At 40.1% G+C, this 22,982-nt stretch overlaps 1 protein-coding gene across 2 annotated transcripts; it reads right to left on the bottom strand.

Moving 5' to 3' along the window:
- Positions 1 to 1,476: 1,476 nt before the first annotated feature.
- LOC121533618 (retinal homeobox protein Rx1-like) lies at positions 1,477 to 12,268 on the bottom strand. Of its 2 annotated transcripts, none has more exons than XM_041839720.2 (4): positions 11,956 to 12,268; positions 9,644 to 10,036; positions 6,310 to 6,572; positions 1,477 to 5,108 (listed from the first exon to the last, which is right to left on the bottom strand). In XM_041839720.2, the coding sequence occupies exons 2-4, from the start codon at positions 9,915 to 9,917 to the stop codon at positions 4,665 to 4,667; spliced, it is 981 nt and encodes a 326-aa protein (XP_041695654.1). In that variant the 5' UTR covers positions 9,918 to 10,036; positions 11,956 to 12,268; the 3' UTR covers positions 1,477 to 4,664. The 2 variants fall into 2 exon arrangements, with proteins under 2 accessions (XP_041695654.1, XP_041695655.1); XM_041839721.2 differs by having other exon boundaries at positions 6,310 to 6,563.
- Positions 12,269 to 22,982: the final 10,714 nt, after the last annotated feature.

The raw sequence follows: 22,982 nt of genomic DNA, 5'->3' as shown, positions 1-22,982 counted from the left end.
CTAGACTATTATCAAGAACCCATTAACTCATAAATGTTTTGTCGTCAACAATAAGAATAAAAACAATGTTTTTATGGGTTGCTGGGGGTCAATTAGAGAAGCATTCCCAACACCCGTGTGTGGACAACATAGCATGCTGACTATAAATCACAAACACACTGTAAATCCACTGTGTTGGCCCTGATTCTAAATGAGAACGGAATTGGAGGAGATGGTTGGATGTCGTACAGCGAGCCCAACAAAAGCTTCTATGTTGATCTGCTGCTCTTTTCCCATGCTTTTCTTTGTGCCACTCACTCCAGCGCAACGCATGCCTACCCCGGCCCCGGCCAAGATGTCCAGCAGTCAGTGTCTGCTCAGGCCCGGCCTGGCCCTGGCACTAATCCCTGAGCTGTCAGAGGACCCCGCTCTGAACTCATCCTGGCCTGCAGGAAAAGGCTCTAATTGGGGGATTTTCTACATCATTAACCCTGATGAGCACCCATCCCACCCTCACTACTCCCACCCTCCTCTCTCTCTCTCTCTCTCTCTCTCACTTCCACACTTACATTTAGTCTCTGTCTCTCTCTCTCTCTCTATTGCTTACACTCCCTCTCTCTTCTTCCCCCCCCATCCCCTCATGATTAGGATGTCCATGTCCTCCCATTGCAAGAGAAAACTATGTTTTCTCATCCACACAGAGTGCTGTTTGTTTGGCTCAGGGAGAACACTGTTTAGATTGGATCTCCAAGAACAATATAACAGCACGTGTGCAGTGAGCTGTTCTTTACTGATGAGAGAAACTAGATTCTGAAGGTTAAAGTTTGATTGCTTAATTGTTTGTCGGCAAATGTGAGAGATCCTAACACTTTCTCCAACAAAGTTTAGTTTAGAATCAGTCATTAAATTACCTCCACAAAAAAACACCAGGTAGTTACAATTCAAAACGCACACAGATCCAAAAATAATCTTCAGAGCAAAATCATGGTTTTTGTTTTTACATTCCCCACACTGTTGTTTTCACTGTTCACGTTTTGGCCCCAGATGGCCCCCGGTGAGAGGTCCTCCCGAGCTTCCATCTGTCCGGTATTGTGGTTCACATGCTGGAGAGGCGAGCGCGGCAGGTACAGCCCACTGTGAACATGTGCTGCAGCGGCAGCACCCAGGGGCAATTAGCGAGCAGCGGGCCCTGTGCCCCCCCGGGAGCCTGATTGATTGGAGCCTCATTTTCCTAACGGGCTGGCACCATGCCACCAGCCAGGGACCAGGGGAGAGGAGAGGAGGATCCGGGACGAAGAGAGGCTACTTATTCACTGTTTCAGATCCTATCTCTATCCTTCACAAAGTACAGTAGGCCTAATACTATACTTCAGTAGGCCTAATACTATACTTGAGAGACAGTCCTATAGCCAACCATTTTTATTCAGAGATGTACAGTAGATAGATATTCACAGTCGGTGGATTTATTGAGTAGATAGGATAAAGGAGACAGCAGACAACAATTCTATCAAACTATATTTGTTTATTTTCTACGTTTTCTAGAACATGGACATCAACATTTCAGACAAAATAAAAGTAAACAGTAACAGAACTAGAACATGTAACAAATAGGATGTCTATACGGGGAATTAAAAATGTCCTGTATATTTTCAGATATAAACCTAAAATAAACTTCCCAAGTTTCTAGTGCATTTTTTACATATTCTTTTTATATCTATACTTTGGCTTATTCTTGGTCCCAGTATCACATGATGAACAAACATTTCTAAACATATTGTTTAATGTTCAAACTAACCCTATTTCTATGTTGGGTGTGAGGTCCTGAAAATACCTGACTAGAGTTAAGAGCTAAAGAGTATACACTGATAACATAAAAACTAGACAACTGCAAGTAAATGAGAAAAAAAAAGAACAGCCCATTTAATAGGGCATAATTAGCAAATCAACAATGTTGAGCATGAGAGGTGAGCATAGAATCCCATAACACACCACTAAAACAACTGAATATTATTTTGTGTTATTGACCAATGGGGATTTTACTGTATGACAAAGAGACAGCTTTATAACACTTTATAATACTTTGTAAACACCAGTCAAACAGTAAGTTGGATGAACTGACAATTCTGTGGCGACTTTTTAAAACTGTTCTACTCTGTTACTCTGGACTAATCATTTGTCCGGCAGCAGAGACAATTTGAGTTTCCATTCAAAACAAATGCTGCAACAATTCCACTTTTTTGTAAAGGAATTTATTTCCTCCATATTGTGATAGTCTACACACGATCACTGAATTAATAGTAATTCAATGTTACCCCTCACACATTGCAATAGGATAAATAATATTTAAAAGGATTGTCAAAATCAAAATGCTAAATTATTTTACATCAGAAATGATTAATCCTTCGTAGCCCTTAATATGACATTTTATCGTTTAACAATGTGCAGTATACAGGGTGGTTGGAGATTGTCTTTTTTACCGTACACAAACCAGTTGATGAGGACCCAATCTCCCCAATGCCATATTAAATATGCATACAGTCATTATCAAAACATAATGCCACAATGGACCCGTACACCCCATGTAGTATCTCTTTGACATAGAATTCAAAAAACCCTTTCATGGCAAAATAGACAATTCATGCTCTTTTTTCATTCCCGGGGTCTCGCTACAGAGGCCTATTTAGTGCAGTCTGTGACCGTTTTCCCCCTCGAACTTTAGACAAAGAAGATGGCTTGGATCAATTGTGCCAAACAAAGAGGAAACTATGTAGGGTGACACATCAGACCGTTCTCCTTCTGCTGCTCTGCACGTACACACAGTGACGGAAGGCCAAGCTGCCAACATGTTTTCTTCTCCAACAGCCACTGAGGCAAAAAAAAGGTTACTTCACTGGCCTCTTTCGCTCTGTCCCCCTGTCCTATTCCCACCCCTACTGTGTGAGAGGGAGGTCTCCTGGCTTCCCTTCTCTCTGTAGGAGGCTTACGCCATAGATCACTCTTTTCAACTGACCCAAACATGTTTAGCAGCTCTCCAAAAAATTACTAAAATAGATATTGTTTCCTCAGATAATCAAGATGTCACACACTGAGGGTGCCATCAAATTCAGAGATTGGATTTTAATATGTAGCACTCCTCAAGAACAATTCTCAAGAAAGAAGAGCCTTACATTGTTTGACCTACCAGCACTATCGTGAAAGAAGGTGTTTATCAGTGTGTGTGCAGTCTATAGTGTGTATATCGACATGTGTGTATGCAGTCTGGAGTTAGTCTCAGGGCAACCATCAATCTTCATCAAGTCAAGGAACACTAGGAGTAAATCGCTTTCATAGATGTTAATTGGGTGTTAAAAGGTGTCTTCTCAAATTAAATAGCATGACAGATGTTTTACGCATCCCTAGCTGAAAGCTCCCTCTCGCCTGAGCCAGGATATCTCAACCATGACCCCACAACCCACGGTGTGGACAGAGGCTCTTCACTATAACTGCAGTTAAGACAGTCATCCAAGGTGGCTGTGGTATCCTTTTTCTCCAGGTGTTGAAATAACCTGACCATCATAACTGGATGAATGATTCTGTGTTTCAGGGTCACAGACATAGTGATTCATACTGCCGGAACCTTCAACTACTATTATGGGAGACATGGCATGGCCATTCACAAATACTGAGAGAATTACTGGTTAATTGACCTGTAAAATTCATGATAAATTAGACAATTGGATTAATTAGGAAAATACACAAACCTTAATTTGCAGAGTTAAATGTGACCGTGTGTGAGCACTCTACAGAATGTATTTTATGAAAGGATTTGGAGGGGACATGCATTGGTGTAAACGTATTATTAGATTTATGGCTAACAGCAAAGAACAAAAACATTAAAACTAGTCTTGCAAAAAGTTAAAGACTAATGAGTAACCAAATTAACACATGGACAGTCAGTGATCTGCATTACAAACTTAAAATACCCAATGCTCTTTGGGATTTTCTGTGTCAAGTGGCTCAGTGGCAGGATAAGTTGTGGTCTGAGCTATAGAGACATTGCATTGTGCCTTGTTACAACCAATAATTATACCTCTTTAGCTAATGCCACAATTAGGTCTGGCCCAAAACCTGACTAGAGTGTACAGTGTTTGCATTTTTACAGAATTACTGAGAAGGAAGTATTTGTTGCCTTTTTTATGAAATCCAAACTTTGAGATGAGGATCAAAATGTAAAAGTAGCCATAAAGGGCAATTAGTGTCCAGTGGAATCCTTGTTCCAGTTGCTTCATTAAAGTTAATCTAAAAAAAAAAAATGTCTTCCATCATAACCTAGTTAATTTGAGCAGTCGTTGCGGTCCTTTTGGAAAATGGATGTTTGTGTAGTTACATTTGCAAGGCCTTTCTTCACATTCTGTGTCATAGGATCCAGAATAAAAACCTTTCTGGATAGTGGCACATAAAATATGAATCAATTTCCAATCCTTCACATCATTAGTATGGAACTCAAAAAAGAGACCAAGAACCATTCTAGTGCTGACAAAGGGTAGAAATGTCACTGGTGTTAGAAATCTTAGATATATCATGAGTCATAACTGAGCATTTGTCGGTGCCATCACTGCAATCCTGTTGCATGAAAAAAGCCATTATCATGGCCCAAAACCCCAATCATGACTGGAAACACAGTTTCAATAGCCCTCCTCAGACCATCACATGGGCTGCCAGGTTTTGTCCATGGACTGGATGTGTTCCTTGGCTTTCATCCTCAGTGCTGCAATGCTGGAGCTCCTCTGGTCCACGTCCTCCATTGGGTACTTGTCGGTGAATGGACCGGAACACTGGTACGGGGGAGGTGCCATGGACTGCATCCCCTGGCCCATGGGTAGAGGGCTGTTGAGGAAGCTGTGGCTGGGGTAGCCACCCTGCAGGCCCTGGCCTGGGCCCATGAAGCCCGGGATGCTGTGAACTGGGGTGGCACTGGACAGAGGGGAGGTCAGCCAGGGGTCCAGGGGGAGGGCGTTGCTCATGGGCCCCATGTTGCTGTGCATGGGCGGCCGGTTGAAGGAGAGCATGGGCGAGTCATGCAGCTTCATAGTGCTGGCATCCATCTTCTCCTGGCGCCTCCATTTGGCTCTGCGGTTCTGGAACCACACCTAGAGGAAGGCAGAGGGTTTGGATTTATGGTCCAGAGTATTTACAGCACAGATCATTCCAACTGGTGCCAAATGGGTTTAGAATAGTGCTTTATCAAGCTACCTATTTTGGTTTCTTTGTCTCCCCATAAATAAAGAATAATTGAATTGAATTGTTCCGAGACCTTCAGTGTTGTCCTTGTTTTGACCTGCTCAAAGACTTAGCCCCTTTGCGCTGCTGTCTTGCACCTTTTTTGGGCTGTCCCTTGAGAACCCGGGACCTGAGCCATTGTCAGCAAGGCTTGGACAGTGACACTTGTCTTAATTGAAAGTTTGGTACCTACTGGAGTCTCAGAGCACCTATGGGCATAATCTGCTGATGTGGAGCATGTTCAAGCCCTACAGTAAAACGTCATCCCTCAGCAGTTGAAGTCCATAACATCAATGTTTTGACTGTATCCGTCTCTATTCATATAAACCATCTAAATAAATAATCATCAACATATTGAGAGATGGTATTTCTTGAATGGTCAGTATTTTGGATTTCTACATTTTGTTGGATTGGAAAAATAAGCAATTTGCCAATTGTAATGCGTTCCATTCAATAGCCCCGGGGGCTTCGTGAACAACCGCTATTGTTGTATTTACATCACAGAGTATTTTAACTGTATTCATCCAGACCTACTGTGTGATTTTGCCCTGCTTTAAGACTTTGCCCTTTTTTCTGCACTCTGCCCTGCTAAGACAACCTTCTTATGTCTGCCCTCAGACAACCAGAGACCTGAGCTAGTGTGTGCAGGACACAGCTTACTTTGTTACTTGTCTGTATTTATAGTGTAACGCATGCTGTGAGTGACCTTGAAGCTCCTGAGAATCTAGAAATCTGCCCAACAGTAAAGATGTCCTATCGTCACTCACCATTATCATCTAAAGATTCGGAGAAGGTATTTCTGACCCACTAAGGCTTTTCATTAGAAAACATAAGCCATTTAACCATTGTATTAATCTGCTGATGTAAAAAGGGCTTTATAAATACATTTGATTGATGATTGATATTCAGCTCCAATCAATTTACCTGGGGGCTGAATTCACATTGGATCAAGGTTGTACCTGATCAGAGGTGTTAGTATGTGAGTACACTCTTAGTCACAATGATTGGCTAGAAAGTCAGAGGAGTTGACTAGAGCACAGCACCAGTAAAAGTGGTGGTGGACAAACCTACCTGAACTCTGACTTCAGGCAGGTTAACCTTCATGGCCAGCTCCTCGCGGCTGTACACGTCGGGGTAGTGGGACTTCTCGAAGGCACGCTCCAGCTCATGCAGCTGGTATGTGGTGAATGTGGTGCGGTTGCGTCGGTGCTTCTTCTTGGGCTGCTCTTCCTCGCAGGGCTCCGGACTCTTCCCTCCGTTGCTATCCACACTCTTCCTCAGATCACTCATTTCCCCATCACACTTGTCAGAGTACAGACCTGAATCTGTAGAGCCCATAGCGAGAGAGAGAAGAGATTCACATTAGATTAATCCATTAACAAAGTTACTTTGACTCCTTTTGATTTAACCAAACAAGCTTCTTTGGCTTTCTTTGTAAAGGTAAGTTGTTTTTGAAGCTTTACGTAGTTAAGTATCATTAGCTTGTTAGACAACTGTTGGTTTTAGGCTCTCCTATCATCAATAGCCATATGTTATGTCTAATCAACATGTCTGTCTTAGCTAGACAGGGATCCTTCACAATTAATCACGTGAATTAAAGGCCAATGTGAATGAAAAATCATTGAAATGGAAAAGAGGAAAAAGAGCTGTTGAAGAGAAAAGCTGAAAACATGGAATATTCAAATGAGCTCCACAACCCCTTAATAACCTGACCAGTTTGTTCTGAAAACTTCCCAGGACCGCACACATTTGACACCTGCAACAATAGGCTACTGTAGGTCAATACAGCTGAAGTTTATTGTCTTACTCTATGCATGCAAACTAAAGACATGTTGATTGTCCTTCTGCCTTGTAACGAAGCATACATGAACAGCATACACAGCGCTTACTTGCTAAGGCTTTCACTGCAGGTTTCCACTAATCCTCAGAGGGAAGCAGATGCAGCCTGTTAATTCCTTTGATAGCTTCCATGTATACTGAACTCTAATCTACGTAGGACCTTTATTTGTATCAGGAAAATACTGTAAACAGTACAAGGAAAGGGTAAAGCCATAAAACGCTGTCAACGTGGCTGTTGAATTAGCATTATCCAAAGGGTAATCAAATTAAATTGGGCACAAAGATGACCATCAGATCAGTTGCTCTGTCTACGCATCTGCCATCATAGCAGTTATCTGTGCACTAGTCCTGTACGGTATAATTCATTATTGGTAAACACATTATCTATTGGGACACTTCAAAATGATAGCCTTTATTGATTTTAATACTACTTCATAATGGTAACATTACTCTCTTGTCAATTCTGTAATTTGCCTCTCACATAAAAGTAATAGTGTGTCAGTTTGGGTTGGTATTGTGGGTGATATTCATTACCAGTTCCCATTGACCACATAACTTTATAGCACATGGAGGGATAGGAACTCTTTTGATGCTTCACTTTACAGCAGTGGTATTCAAACTTTTTCGCCAGAATTTCTGGGAACCCTATTTTTTTCCCAATAATTTCTTGAGACCTCACCCCAACCCCAATATAATGACACAATCTTAAAAATCTGTACATTTCGATTACATTTTCATCTTTTCTCAAATTGAAAAGAAACCAATGAATACGTTTACTCAATAGGTTTTTTCTTCTAATTATCTTTCTCAAAAACGTTTGTATATTGTCCCGCACAATAATCTGTACTTTTTGTTTAAAACATGTATTTATTTTTGGCAACCAGGTCGCGACCCCAACTATGAATACCATTACTTTACAGTGCTTAGCAAAAATAATAATAATAATAATAATATGCCATTTAGCAAACGCTTTTATCCAAAGCGACTTACAGTCATAACTTGATGAAAGAAACTTTCTTGCACAATCACCAAACTAAATATGGCTAGCCCAGCCCAGTTCAAACCCATGATGAGTAGGAACTAACAAACCCAAACCTTGCTAAATGGATCTTCATATCAAACCAGTGCTTGATAGAATCAGGACAGAAAGCCATCAAAACCTTCAATTCCCAGACAGGGGCAGCTAGGAGGATTTTGGGGTCCATTGATCTATCTCTCATTAACAGCCTATGACAATGCCCATAGTGACACAATGGAGGGGTCAGGCTGGGTTCAGTGACCAGCTCCCTGCCTGTCAGCCTGTCGGAACCACCCGTCTAAAGACCTCGACATGTTTACAGTCCAGCACAAAACCTCAATGTGGAGGGGACAAAGTAATGCGATGTAGTACAAAATGCCCATTCAGACGGAACAGGGATGACTAACAAGTTAGTTATGTGTTAAGGACATGTAAATCAGTGCTGAATACTAAGTGGAAACAAACAATAATGTAGCCATTGCTGTTCCACTGGTAGAACAGTGCTTATGATCATATTTTATAATAACCAACACTGTCATAAGACACTTCCAATTACTTTGTAATTTCATGAGTCATCAAATGCTGGTTTGTGCTACGTGTTTCACTAAACCTTTTGTTTTTAGATAGACCCAGGATGTAAAAACTACCACAGATTAAAAAATATCCCATTTTATGCAGAGATGAAATGAAACTGCACCACTGTAAAATCTCATCTGTGTCCAAGAGAAGATTAGGGGAATTCCACAAGGGGATGGGATTTGGGACGAAACCCCCTCACCATCTTGTTTTATGATTTATCTCTCAATCTCAGCATGATTTCACAGTATTTACAAGGTACAGACACATGTCATCTACTGCCCCCCATAGAGATACAATGTAATGTTCTATTTATTTATGTGAGCTGTTGAGAAATGACCCGGACTCTCTGCAAGGCTACAACCAATGCAGCCATTGAGGTCATCGTCGCCTCAACGCATTGATGCAATGGAAATAATCAAGTCTTAATGACTTAAGTAAAGCCGCTAATCACTAAAAGACAAAGTGAAGTGTGCTAGTTCAAGCCTCATAGACAGAACCCTCGGACACAATTTGTGGTCCACTTAATTAAATGTTGGTATGAAAGTTTAGAATTATATGAGAAATACACCTCATCATGTATTTGTTTGATGTTTTCCCTTGCCATTGATTGTGTGTTTTAATCCAGCGCTTTATGTCTGTAATGTGTCTTTTGTGACAGTAAAATGTCCCCCTTGGTTATCAACACAGTACATTTCATGCAACCAATCTTCCGTCTCCTTGGCCTCATACTGCTCTAGCTGCTTCCTACATGCAGCATGTTCCTATCAGATGCAGGAAAGCTTGCAGTGAGAGGGCTCGCTTGATAACTTATGAACACCAGCAAAGCGCTAATCAATGTGTCTTAATGTGTTTTGGCCTCAAACGTATACTGTACATCTAAACAGTGTGCTGGCCCTAAATGCCCCAGAATCAGAACAGTGATTTACAGTATGTCCAGTGTAGTGTTGATCTCACACTTAAGAGACTCACCATGGTAGGACTGCTGCTCTGAGAGGTGCCCATAGGGATGTGATGGGTCCTGCTTCCCAGGGTCCCCCAGGTCATCCACGCCCACTTTGTGGGGCCCTGGGCCCCCAGATGGGCTGAGCAGGGGGTCCTGGTCTTTGCTGAAGCCCAGGATGACATCAATGCTGTGGACGCGGCCGCCCATTGCCGTCCCCCCTCCTTTCACCATCTCGTGGAAGTTACTGGGCGAGAGGCAGCTGTCGTCCACCATGCTCATGGTATCCAGTGATAAATGCATTTGAACGTTTGGACACTCTCTCTATCCTTTAGCAGGGAAAAGTAGACTTGGCTCTACTTTGTGAAGGAACAGGTCCAAGGATGAGTTTTAAAGAGATGTCCTCCACAAGTTCTGTGCACCTGCAAAACAAAGTCAAAGTCATCACATGATCAGAAGCCAGTCTTGAGTCTTTGCCATTTAGTAGAGCCACATTAAAATTCTCAAACACTCTCATATACTACTAGTACTACCTACCACTACTATAACATTATTATAATATATCAATAATTGTATTAACATAATCTATTCAATATCAACAAAATATCAGCAAACATTTTTGGGGGGCTAAATCAGAGCAATAGTTAAAGAGTTTTATGGTATGTGTGTTGTCTATCAGAATATGGATCTGTCGCTGAGGTTTATCTTTTAATGAGCCATGATATAATTATTCAATTAATCAAAAGCGGATAATAAAAGACAGAGCCTCTTTATTCTATTGCATAAACTCATTACCAAGCATATTGAGTGCAATGAAATAAATTGATAGGCATGTGATAGATGTGATAGACTTTACTATATTATACAGTATTAACATAAAATAAAACCAATCTGTATTTGTATATATTATGGATCCCCGTTAGCTGCTGCCAAGGCAGCACCTACTCTTCCTGGGGTCCAGCAAAAAGTAAGGCAGTAATATACATTATAATACCATTTTTAAACATTAAAATAAATGTTACAACAAATTTCAAAATACATTAAGTGTGTGACCTCCGGCCACTACTCTACTACAACACACAATCCAGGTGTACGTGTGTGTATAGTGTGTATGTTATGTGTGTTTGTATGTGTGTGTTTGTACCTGTGTGTGTGACTCTTCACAGTCCTCGCTGTTCCATAAGGTGTATTTTTTATCTGTTATTTAAATCTGATTTTACTGCTTGCGTGAATTACTTGATGTGGAATAGAGTTCCATGTAGCCATGACTCTATGTAGTACTGTGCGCCTCCCATAGTCTGTTCTGGACTTGGGGACTATGAAGAGACCTCTGGTGGCATGTCTTGTGGGTGTCCGAGCTGTGTGCTAGTAGTTTAAACAGACAGCTTGGTGCATTCAACATGTCAATACTTCTTACAAAAACAAGTAGTGATGAGGTCAATCTCTCCTCCACTTTGAGCCATGAGAGATTGACATGCATATTATTAATGTTAGGTCTACGTGTACATTTAAGGGCCAGCCATGCTGCCCTGTTCTGGGCCAGTTGTAATTTTCCCAAATCCCTCTTTGTGGCACCTGACCACATGACTGGGCAGTAGTCCAGGTGCGACAAAACTAGGGCCTGTAGGACCTGCCTTGTTGATATTGTTGTTAATCAAAGGCCAGTTGATAAATTGCTTTCTGAAATATCTTATTTACATAGCTATAATTAACAAGTTTATAATAAGACAGACAGGCCCACACCTTGAAGTTTAGGACAAAAGTTAAATTTGACAGAAAAAAAAGCTTTGGGGCAAAATCTTGGTATAACATGAACTTATAAAACATGAACCATAAAATTGTAATACATAGCTTTATACAGTAGAGGTAAGAAACCCTTTACTGAATAAATATACAAAAACTTAAATGGACCAAATGTGAAATGAACAAAATGTAATCTTGCTCTAAATATTAGACATTTGCATAGTTGTATTGTATTGTACTGTGTTGTATTGTATTGTATTCTATTGTATTCAATATAATATAGTTGAATGATATTCAAGAGCACATGTTTAAGCTCTAGGCATACCATTGTTGTATTAAAATATACAACGTACAATGCATAGTCCTTAAAATGCAGAATCTTTGTCTTTTATATTTCACTGATACTGTAAAATAATTATATACTTTGTGGAAAACAACAATGGTTTCCAATACTAATAACATTCTCACTTTCACTGTCCATCTCCTCAGATTTAAATATAGACACATTGTTAGACGAAGATTAATAAAACATTAACCTTTCTTTTATAGTTGCCTAAATGTCACAAAAAGGGAAAGAGTAATAGCGGTTTGAACCTACCTTTGAAGAAATTACGTGCTGAGCGCATGAAGTTGAACTGTCAATATTCCACCTGTTTCCTCCAACACTTCACTTCAACTACTGAGGTAGTTCACGCCCCTTGTCCGGCTGCTGCACACCAAAGCCGCACAAATCTCAATCTCTGTCTATTTTACCTTGCATCCTCTCTAGCCTTTCTTCAAAAACAATGTGCGTAATACGCTGAAAAACACAACAAAAAGTGTGTGCACAAAACAAGCTTGACAACTAATGTGGTTTTGTTGCAGGCTATAGTCTTTTCAAAGTGCAGAGAGAGAGAGTTGCCTAGTGCTGGTGCTGGTGAATGGAAATAAAATGAGCGGATTAAAGAGGTTATTAATTGGAATCCTTCCCCTTTAAGAATGATTGACAGTTGTTTTCTAGTCAAGTAATTGCACTAAATGTAGCTTACATTCACCCCACAGGAGGAGGTTGGGGCTAATGAAGCCATGACAAGACTTTCTTTCAGAAATCTATTGTTTTAAAGACAAAGGTCTGACTGAAAGTTTTCACTAATCCCCTCATTATTCCAGAGAAAGACTACATAAAAACTCTGGTAGGGACAATTTATACACAGAGCATGAGAATGAAGAGCAGCATGAACTCATGTTGACACATTTTATTTATTTATTGAAAAGCTTTTAATTTCGATTTGAAAAAGTAAATATTGATTTCAAATATTATAGATTTTAAAAAATGTTTTAATATTCAACTTAAATCAGAAGTGAATGTAAATATCCAGGTACAACTTATTTAAAACGTATTCATGCAACCTGAAAAGTGACAGATAATATAATTAGCAATATTTATTTCACATCAGTTTATTTGTTTGCAATAGAAAAACAGAAAATCAAATGACAGTCATCAGCATGGAGCTTTTACTTCTTGAGGCAATTAGCATAGCAAGTAGTAAATTAAGCAATGACCCATCACTAATGAGGGGAATTAAACATGAGGGAAAACTAATGCAATTAAATTCAATTAACGCTTACAATCAAAATACACAGCCAGGGGACACAGTGTTAATAAATATGCCTAACTTGGAGAGAGGTTAAAAACACTAAATGAAAATGTACCTCAATTAACAAATAGTCATGTAACAAATAATGTTTTCAAATAATACACTGGATGTATTACATTAATACACTGGATGTGGTCATACCGAACTTGTAAAACATCAAATTATACACATCTATAACACACCTATGTAATGAGACATAATTAACATAAGGTAACATGTTTACAAACTGTAGCTACAAAATGTATGATGGCTGGCGGACATAATCTGTCCAATAAAGAAAATAAACAATTAGTGACCAGATCAATTCAAGAGGAGTGATCTCAGGCCTGTTTAACAGCTCATTAAGGATTTAACCCAAATTGTGTCAATTGGCTTGGACTAATTGTTGCAAGTGTTCATTACATGATCATATCATGGTCAATCCACATATATTAAATCACTATGACACATAGATACAATGAATAGAATATCTTCACATAACGCTATTTTAATCAATTTTCTGTGGTTTATTTTAATAAAATGTGGAATCAAAGTGATAATGGATAAGGACTCAAAATTAAGATTAGCATATGACTAAAAAGGTTATAAAATACATTAAACAAAAACAATGACATTATTAACTGGAGTAAAATAATTAACATAGGTCCATCTATAACGTTTTGCCACATAAACATGTTCCTGTGTCTCTGGGGGTATTTGGGAGGAAGTTGATGCTTTAAGAGAGTATTTGCACCAGTTGGCCACTCTGAAGCCTTGGCTGGGCTTGGAGAGGTAAGTGTCACGGAGATCAACACTGCCTTTAATGAGACTAAGGACTTCCAGAGATTTCCTCTGACCTGTATGGAAGACCAGAGAGGACGTGAATAAAAGAAATAATTCCCTTGTTTTGTCGATATCACAAAATAATTGTATTGTGGTCACGACATAACAAAAGTTGTTTTGTTGAGATCACAAGATCATTTTCTCATGATCACGACATAACATAAGTTATTTTGTAGCGATCACAAGATAAACTCTATAAATAGGAGTGGACGTATTGATGACAGATTGACAGTACGGCTGAGGCGGCAGAGCCCACGGTGGATCAGTGCATCTGTTTTTATTTTGATCATGGATTAACACAGGCAGAAATTGTATTATGTCTGTCAGTTATAGATGGCTTCCAGTGTTGGCTCCAATACAATCCAATTTTAAAGACATGTAAAAGTCTGGTTGCACTACAATTTTAATTGGATTGAATGTGGAATGTTCAGTGCAAGAAAAGTTAACATTGAGGTCTGTGGTTGTAGACTACCAATGAAAGTTTACCAGACTACCAATAATAGTTTATTTTAATCTCTTTAATAGTTTAAACAGGAAGGTTGGCCTGTCAATAGCAGCAAAAATAAAGTCACAAACAACAATTAAAAAGTAGATCAGGAAGGTGAACCTCCGTCCCTGTCTCAAATCTCTGGAAGACTGAAACAGGTTTCCCTCAAGAATTTCCCTGTATTTAGCGCCATCCATCATTCCTTCAATTCTGACCAGTTTCCCAGTCCCTGCCGATGAAAAACATCCCCACAGCATGATGCTGCCACCACCATGCTTCACTGTGGGGCTGGTGTTCTCAGGGTGATGAGAGGTTTTGCGTTTGCACCAGACATAGCGTTATCCTTGATGGCCAAAAAGCTCCATTTTATCCCCATTGTACCTTCTTCCATATGTTTGGGGAGTCTCCCACATGCCTTTTGGCGAGCACCAAACGTGTTTGCTTATTTTTTTCTTTAAGCAATGGCTTTTTTCTGGCCACTCTTCTGTAAAGCCCAGCTCTGTGGAGTGTACGGCTTAAAGTGGTCCTATGGACAGATACTCCAATCTCCGCTGTGGAGCTTTGCAGCTCCTTCAGGGTTATCTTTGGTCTCTTTGTTGCCTCTCTGATTAATGCCCTCCTTGCCTGGTCCGTGAGTTTTGGTGGGAGACCCTCTCTTGGCAGGTTTGTTATGGTGCCATATTCTTTCAATTTTTTTATAATGGATTTAATGGTGCTCCGTGGGATGTTCAAAGTTTTTGATATTTTTTTATAACCCAACCCTGATCTGTACTTCTCCACAACTTTGTCCCTGTCCTGTTTGGAGAGCTCCTTGGTCTTCATGGTGCCGCTTGCTTTATGGTGCCCCTTGCTTAGTGGTGTTGCAGACTCTGGGGCCTTTCAGAACAGGTGTATATATACTGAGATCATGTGACAGATGATGTGACACTTAGATTGCACACAGGTGGACTTTATTTAACTAATTATGTGACTTCTGAAGGTAATTGGTTGCATCAGATCTTATTTAGGGGCTTCATAGCAAAGGTGTGAATACATATGCAGGCACCACTTTTCCGTTATTTATTTTTTAGAATTTTTTGAAACAAGTAATTTTTTAAATTTCTCTTCACCAATTTGGAATTTTCACCAGTATGTCCATTACATGAAATCCAAATAAAAATCCATTTAAATTACAGGTTGTAATGCAACAAAATAGGAAAAACGCCAAGGGGGATGAATACTTTTGCAAGGCACTGTAGTTGAAATTTGGTCCGTCCGCCCTGGCCTTGATTTCAACGTCCACAGATGTCGTTTTTTTATCTGGACCAGACTTGATTTAGCCCAAACATAGACGTCTATAATTGGTTCAGATTTGGTCCGTTTCGGACTGGCCTTGATTTCAACGTCCACAGCCATCCAGACCAGACTTAATTTGGCCCAAACATGGACGTCTATGATCGGTTCAGATTTGATCTGGTCCGGATCGGACCAAATCTGAACCAATCATAGACGTCTATGTTTCACAGGTTTAGACAGCATGTACAGTACAGGATCGGACCGACCAAATTTGGTCTTGTTTTGGGGCGGAGCTCATTTGAATAATACCCAGTGTGCTTTGCAAGTGATCATTTTTTCACATTTACATTTTGGTCATTTAGTAGACAGCCTTATCCAGAGCGATTTACAGGCAGTGCATTCAACTAAGGTAGATAAACAACCATATATCAAAGTCATAGCAACAACAAAAAAACCTGTAACCGTTACTGAGAATGTTATTGTAGTTGAAGTCTTCTGTTGTTGTTTTTTCTGTTGTTCAGAAAACTTTAAACATGATCACTGAAAGTTCTAATGCTTTATAAGTGCATGTGACAGATGGTAGCAATAATAAATATTCCTTACTGCAATCTTGAGTTGGCACCATGTTCCTATTTTAATTGGAATCAAAACATGTCAATGTGATATAATGCTTTCTTCATTGACATGAAGAGATAAGTGGGGTCTGAAATTATTGCCACCCTTGATAAAGATTAGCAATAATGACTGTATAAAATAAATAATTCAAATACTGAGCTATATTGTATGCTAATAAAAATAGGAAATTTTTATATTAATACAATTTCTCAGAGAAAGATAATTGTTTAACAAGTAATAATATTTTTTCCTCAAAAACGTAGGGGTCAAAATTATTGACGCCCCTAAATATTCTTATAAATAAACTAGTCAAAAATGTAGTATTTGTTCACATATTCCTAGCATGCAATGACTACATCAAGCTTGTGACTCTACAAACTTGTTGGATACATTTGTAGTTCATTTTGGTTGTGTTTCGGATTATTTTGTGCCCAATACAAAGGAATGATAAGTAATGTATTGTGTCATTTTGGAGTAACTTTTATTGCAAATAAGAATAGAATATGACTCTCTAACTTTCTCACTCATCATTATTCACGATTCATTCAGGATTATCCGTAATCATGGTAGCATCCACATTAATGTAGAAGTGTTTAGAAACATATTCTATTCTTATTTGCAATAGAAGAGATAAGAAAGTAGTTACAACATTATTATGCAACACCGGTGCAACAACAACAACAACAATGTTCAGTGCCCCGTTGAATATTAGCCAGCCCAGGGCACTTACAGTATAGACACACAAATCTAATGTACCTTTTGACCTTGAAGGACAAGCTTATCTGAGGATGAGATGACTAGAGAAACCAACAAGCCTCACCATGGTCCTGTTAATCTGAGGAGATGTGGCCATCAGAGACTGGGAGCTCACGCTTAATGTCTTAATGACATCAAGAAATTACCTATTACACAAAGCAGATTGACTAGACAGGTGTCCTATGTTGCCTATCCAAATTGTAAATGTAAAGCATGGTTCTTCTAGGAACAGGCTTAGTATCCTCCAGAGACTTCTGCAGAACTACAGATGGTGAAAAGACTAGATGTTGGAAACTTGAGAATCACGTTGGAGGTCAAGATTTCACCTTCAACATGGGCTTTGTTACAGTACAAATCTGACCATCTTCTTCACAATGCACAGTAGCCATTTTGTTGGATGATCATTGTAGTGGGGTGTGTTTGCAGCTTGCAGGTATAGTCATGAGAATGTGTTGACCTGCTCTCTTTAACGAGACCTGCATTCTGCAGAACATGATCATGATGCAGGTTTCTGAGGGTTTTCAAAAACCTGAAGGTTGCAGGTTTGATCATAACTTGAGTATGTTTGTGTTTGATATATACCATGATGAAGACAGCTTGTCTTTCGAAATGTTGGTTATTAAATTATTGAGTGTGAGGCTCTCCTTTTCTTTTTCAGGTGTTTGATATATAACCAGCTAGCATCTGGAATGGCCCACCAGCAATATGTGTCACCTCTTTGCACCTGTGTTTACAGGTGAGAGTGGCCTTGCCCAGTGAAATGTGGCACTATTGTTCTTAGTGAAATGATACCTTCATTCCAGGAAGGAATCACCCTGTTGATGAGAAGTGTTTCAGGAAACCCCCAGCAGATTATGCTCATTAGGGCTGCTGAACGACACAGGGCAAGGCACCACATGTGTGGACAGGTATGGACATGCTGCAGACTGCAGGCATTATTTCCTGGCAACGTCCAGAGGGTTGAGGCCAAGAGGATGATATGGAAATCCCTGGATCACCTGATAAGCACCTTACCCATTCCAGTAAAGAAACATGGTGACAACGCTACTATGTGCCATCTTAATCATGTTAAACATATTGCTGAACATATTTATATTGTTCATGATCATATCCATATCATGATATGATAGGTAGATTACAGTTACAGATTTGACTTCTCAGTTTAGCCTACACATATACAGTTGAAGTCGGAAGTTTACATACACCTTAGCCAAATACATTTAAACTCAACTTTTCACAATTCCTGACATTTAATCCTAGTAAAAATTCCCTGTCTTAGCTCAGTTAGGATCACCACTTTATTTTAAGAATGTGAAATGTCAGAATAATATTTATTTCAGCTTTTATTTCTTTCGTCACATTCCCAGTTGGTCAGAAGTTTACATACACTCAATTATATTTGGTAGCATTGCCTTTCAATTGTTTAACTTGGGTCAAACGTTTCGGGTAGCCTTCCACAAGCTTCCCACAATAAGTTGGGTGAATTTTGGCCCATTCCTCCTGACAGAGCTGGTGTAACTGAGTCAGGTTTGTAGGCCTCCTTGTTTGCACACGCTTTTTCAGTTCTGCCCACAAACTTTCTATAGGATTGAGGTCAGGGCTTTGTGATGGCCACTCCAATACCTTCACTTTGTTGTCCTTAAGCCATTTTGCCACAACTTTGGAAGTATGCTTGGGGTCATTGTCCATTTGGAAGACCCATTTGCGACCAAGCTTTAACTTCCTGACTGATATCTTGAGATGTTGCTTCAATATATCCACATAATTTTCCTTCCTCATGATGCCATCTATTTTGTGAAGTGCACCAGTCCCTCCTGCAGCAAAGCACCCCAACAGCATGATGCTGCCACCCCCGTGCTTCACGGTTGGGATGGTGTTCTTCGGCTTGCAAGCAACCCCCTTTTTCCTCCAAACATAACGATGGTCATTATGGCCAAACCGTTCTAGTTTTGTTTCATCAGACCAGAGGGCATTTCTCAAAAAAGTAAGATCTTTGTCCCCACGTGCAGTTGCAAAAGTCTGGCTTTTTATGGCGGTTTTGGAGCAGTGGCCTCTTCCCTGCTGAGCGGCCTTTCAGGTTATGTCGATATAGGACTTGTTTTACTGTGGATATAGATACTTTTGTACCTGTTTCCTCCAGCATCTTCACAAGGTCCTTTGCTGTTGTTCTGGGATTGATTTGCACTTTTCGCACCAAAGTACGTTAATCTCTAGGAGACAGAACGCGTCTCCATCCTGAGCGGTATGACGGCTGTGTGGTCCCATGGTGTTTATACTAGCGTACTATTGTTTGTACAGATGAACGTGGTACCTTCAGGCGTTTGGATGAACCAGACTTGTGGAGGTCTACAATGATTTTTCGGAGGTCTTGGCTGATTTCTTTTGATTTTCCCATGATGTCAAGCAAAGAGGTACTGAGTTTGAAGGTGGGCCTTGAAATACATCCACAGGTACACCTCCAATCGACTCAAATGATGTCAATTAGCCTATCATAAGCTTCTAAAGCCATGACATCATTTTCTGGAATTTTCCAAGCTGTTTAAAGGCACAGTCAACTTAGTGTATGTAAACTTCTGACCCACTGGAATTGTGATACAGTGAATTATAAGTGAAATAATCTGTCTGTAAACAATTGTTGGAAAAATTACTTGTGTCATGCACTATATAGTTTGTTAACAAGAAATGTGTGGTGTGGTTGAAAAACGAGTTTTAATGACTCGACCTAAGTGTATGTAAACTTCCGACTTCAACTGTAGCCAGTGCTGTGAAGGAAATCAAATTGTCAAGCCTTTTTTACAAGAACCACCAGTTTAATGACTGTACTCTCTCTTCAAGTAAAACAAGCAGGTAATGATTGTGTGTGTGTGTGTGTGTGTGTGTGTGTGTGTGTGTGTGTGTGTGTGTGTGTGTGTGTGTGTGTGTGTGTGTGTGTGTGTGTGTGTGTGTGTGGGGGGGGGCTCAGTTATCTTATCATGTTAATACATTTTCGGTCCTTCCTCGCTTATTTCCTCATTATCCTAATTGAGTACAAATTGGTTAAGAAGGAGCAGCGCAGTTATCAAGCTGCTTAGTTTTATCAGATGACAATGTAAGTCCGCTTCATCCTATTATAGACAAAGCAGCTAACGCTTAAACGCGCTGTGTCAGCTTACTGAGGAGATGGATGGGGGATGGAGAGCTGGGTTGGCAGTGGAGGGGTGTAGAGGGGGTGAAGGGGGTGTGAGGCCAGGGGAAGTGCACGTGATACCCCCTCCAAGTCCTTCTCCTCAGGATTTAACACTTTAAGCATTTCCACGAAAACCCACTGTTGCTTAGACAGTATTTGGCTTGGCTTGTCCCTGAGCCCCATTCCCATCCAGCTTGGAGCCACCAACTTACAGAACTACCAAGAACCAGGAAAACTCCCCAATTAAAAGGTCAGCCTACGAACAGTACAGTCAACTCCTTACTGTAAAGGCAATGGGATTGGGGAAGCTTGGGATCCAGAGTAATTAAAGGGGCAATCTGTAGTTCCAACAACAACAAAGCGGAAACCCCGCCAGTGTCTTGGTAAATAGCTGAGGGATGTGGCTGGAAATTCATAGGCAGTGTTATGGATGCAAGGACTGACCATCCATGAGATCAAAATTATAGTTTTAACCATGTTTTGAGGCTATAAAGTGTTTGTTTACAATTTAATAGTTTACAAACAAAGGAGTAGCACAAGCGTATATTTTGGGTTCTGATGGGGTAAGACAATTGAACTAAGCTCACGAGGAAAACTACATTACCAAAAGTATGTGGACACCTGCTTGTCGAACATCTCATTCCAAAATCATGGGCATTAATATGGAGTTGGTACCCCCTTTGCTGCTTTAACAGCCTTCACTCTTCTGGGGAGGCTTTCCACTAGATGTTGGAACATTGCTGCGGGGACTTGCTTCCATTCAGCCACAAGAGCATTAGTGAGGTCGGGCACTGATGTTGGGCAATTAGGCCTGGCTCGCAGTCAGCGTTCCAATTAATCCCAAAGGTGTTCGATGGGTTTGAGGTCAGGGCTCTGTGCAGGCCAGTCAACTTCTTCCACACCGATCTCGACAAACCATTTCTGTATGGACCTCACTGTGCAGGGGGGCATTGTCATGCTGAACAGGAAAGGGCCTTTCCCAAACTGTTGCCACAAAGTTGGAAGCACAGAATCGTCTAGAATGTCATTGTATGCTGTAGCGTTAAGATTTCCCTTCACTGGAACTAAGGGGCCTAGCCCGAACTATGAAAAACAGCCTCAGACCATTATTCCTCCTCCGCCAAACTTTACAGTTGTTGCTATGCATTGGGGCAGGTAGCGTTCTCCTGGCATCCGCCAAACCCAGATTCGTCCGTCGGACTGCCAGATGGTGAAGCGTGATTAATCACTCCAGAGAACGCGTTTCCACTGCTCCAGAGTCCAATGGTGGCAAGCTTTACACCACTCCAGCCGACGCTTGGCATTACACATGGTGATCTTAGGCTTGTGTGCAGCTGCTCGGCCATGGAAATTCATTTTATGAAGCTCCCGATGAGCAGTTCTTGTGCTGACGTTGCTTCCAGAGGCAGTTTGGAACTCGGTAGTGAGCGTTGCAACCGAGGACAGATGATTTGTACACGCTACACGCTTCAGCACTCTGCGTTCCCATTCTGTGAGCTTGTGTGGCCTACCACTTCCCGGCTGAGCCGTTGTTGCGCCTAGACTTTTCCCCTTCACAATAACAGCACTTACAGTTGACCGGGGCAGCTCTTGCAGTGCAGAAATTTGACGAACTGACTTGTTGGAAAGGTGGCATCCTATGACGGTGCCACGTTGAAAGTCACTGAGCTCTTCAGTACGGGCCATTCTACTGCCACTGTTTGTCTATGGAGATTGCATGGCTGTGTGCTCGATTTTATACACTTGTCAGCAACGGGTGCGGCTGAAATAGCCAAATCCACTAATTTGAAGGGGTGTCCACATACTTTTGTATATATAGTGTATTTACTGTTCTCAGATTTGTAATTAATAGATTTTTTGCAAAACGCTATATATCCATTGTTTTGCTGGAATGGAATGTTCGTATCCTGTATAGTTGACTGTGATATGTGGTTATCTCACCTTGCTATCTTATTAAGACTAAAATATCAAATGTAAATGTTTTACAAAAAGATTGCATATTGAATTATTTATCTAATTTGTTAAAAAATATATATTGATGTCACAAATGTATCAGTTGTACATTTCTTTATAAAAAAAAATTGTTATTTGACTGTGTAAAACCTAGCAGTACTACTTATTTCTCTGAGAGTGAGGCGGATATCGAGCATAAAAAAAATTCTGAAATTAAACCATCAACTGATAGATTTTAATAAAATATATGTCTCATTGAATAACCCCATGCCATGATTAGATAGTGAAAAAACACACCAATCTCTTTAATAATTTCTTTAAAGAATAAAAGCTAATTTACCAACATTTCTGAAAATGGATATATAGCGTTTTGGAATTAAACTCTTCAAATGTATTGAACAGGGACTGCTGAACTGAAAGTTTAACTACTGTCCCCAAATTCCCTAAACCATGTTCTGTACATCTTACGGGTGGGTAAGAACATAGATACTAATAGTGCTTCCAAATCAGCACTGCAGAATGTAGAGCTCTTTCACCATGTTGCACCGCTAACTGATACAATCCGTTTCCATTAGCATTGCTACATGCTCTGAATATGCTAGCGAGGAGATTTTGGAGGTGGTTAAATAACCAGCAAACAAATAACAAAATTGTTTGGAGGAAATTACAACAGCCTAGGGAAGTTGAAAACTAGCTACAACTTTTTTTTTTATGAACAACTATTTTAAAATATTCGCTAATCCATTTCACTTCTTCCTATTGTTCAATAGGGTGTAAGGGAAAGGGACTGCCAATGTTAATGATCTAATTTAAGCAACTGATTAGTTCAACTACTCCATGCTTAAAACTAGAACAGTATAATTTACAAATAATAATTTATTTGTATTTACTGAACAAAAATATAAACGCAACAT

This window comes from Coregonus clupeaformis, chromosome 20 (assembly GCF_020615455.1).
Source record: "Coregonus clupeaformis isolate EN_2021a chromosome 20, ASM2061545v1, whole genome shotgun sequence".
NCBI lineage: Eukaryota > Metazoa > Chordata > Actinopteri > Salmoniformes > Salmonidae > Coregonus > Coregonus clupeaformis.
This window is presented reverse-complemented; position numbering and strand designations above follow the sequence as displayed.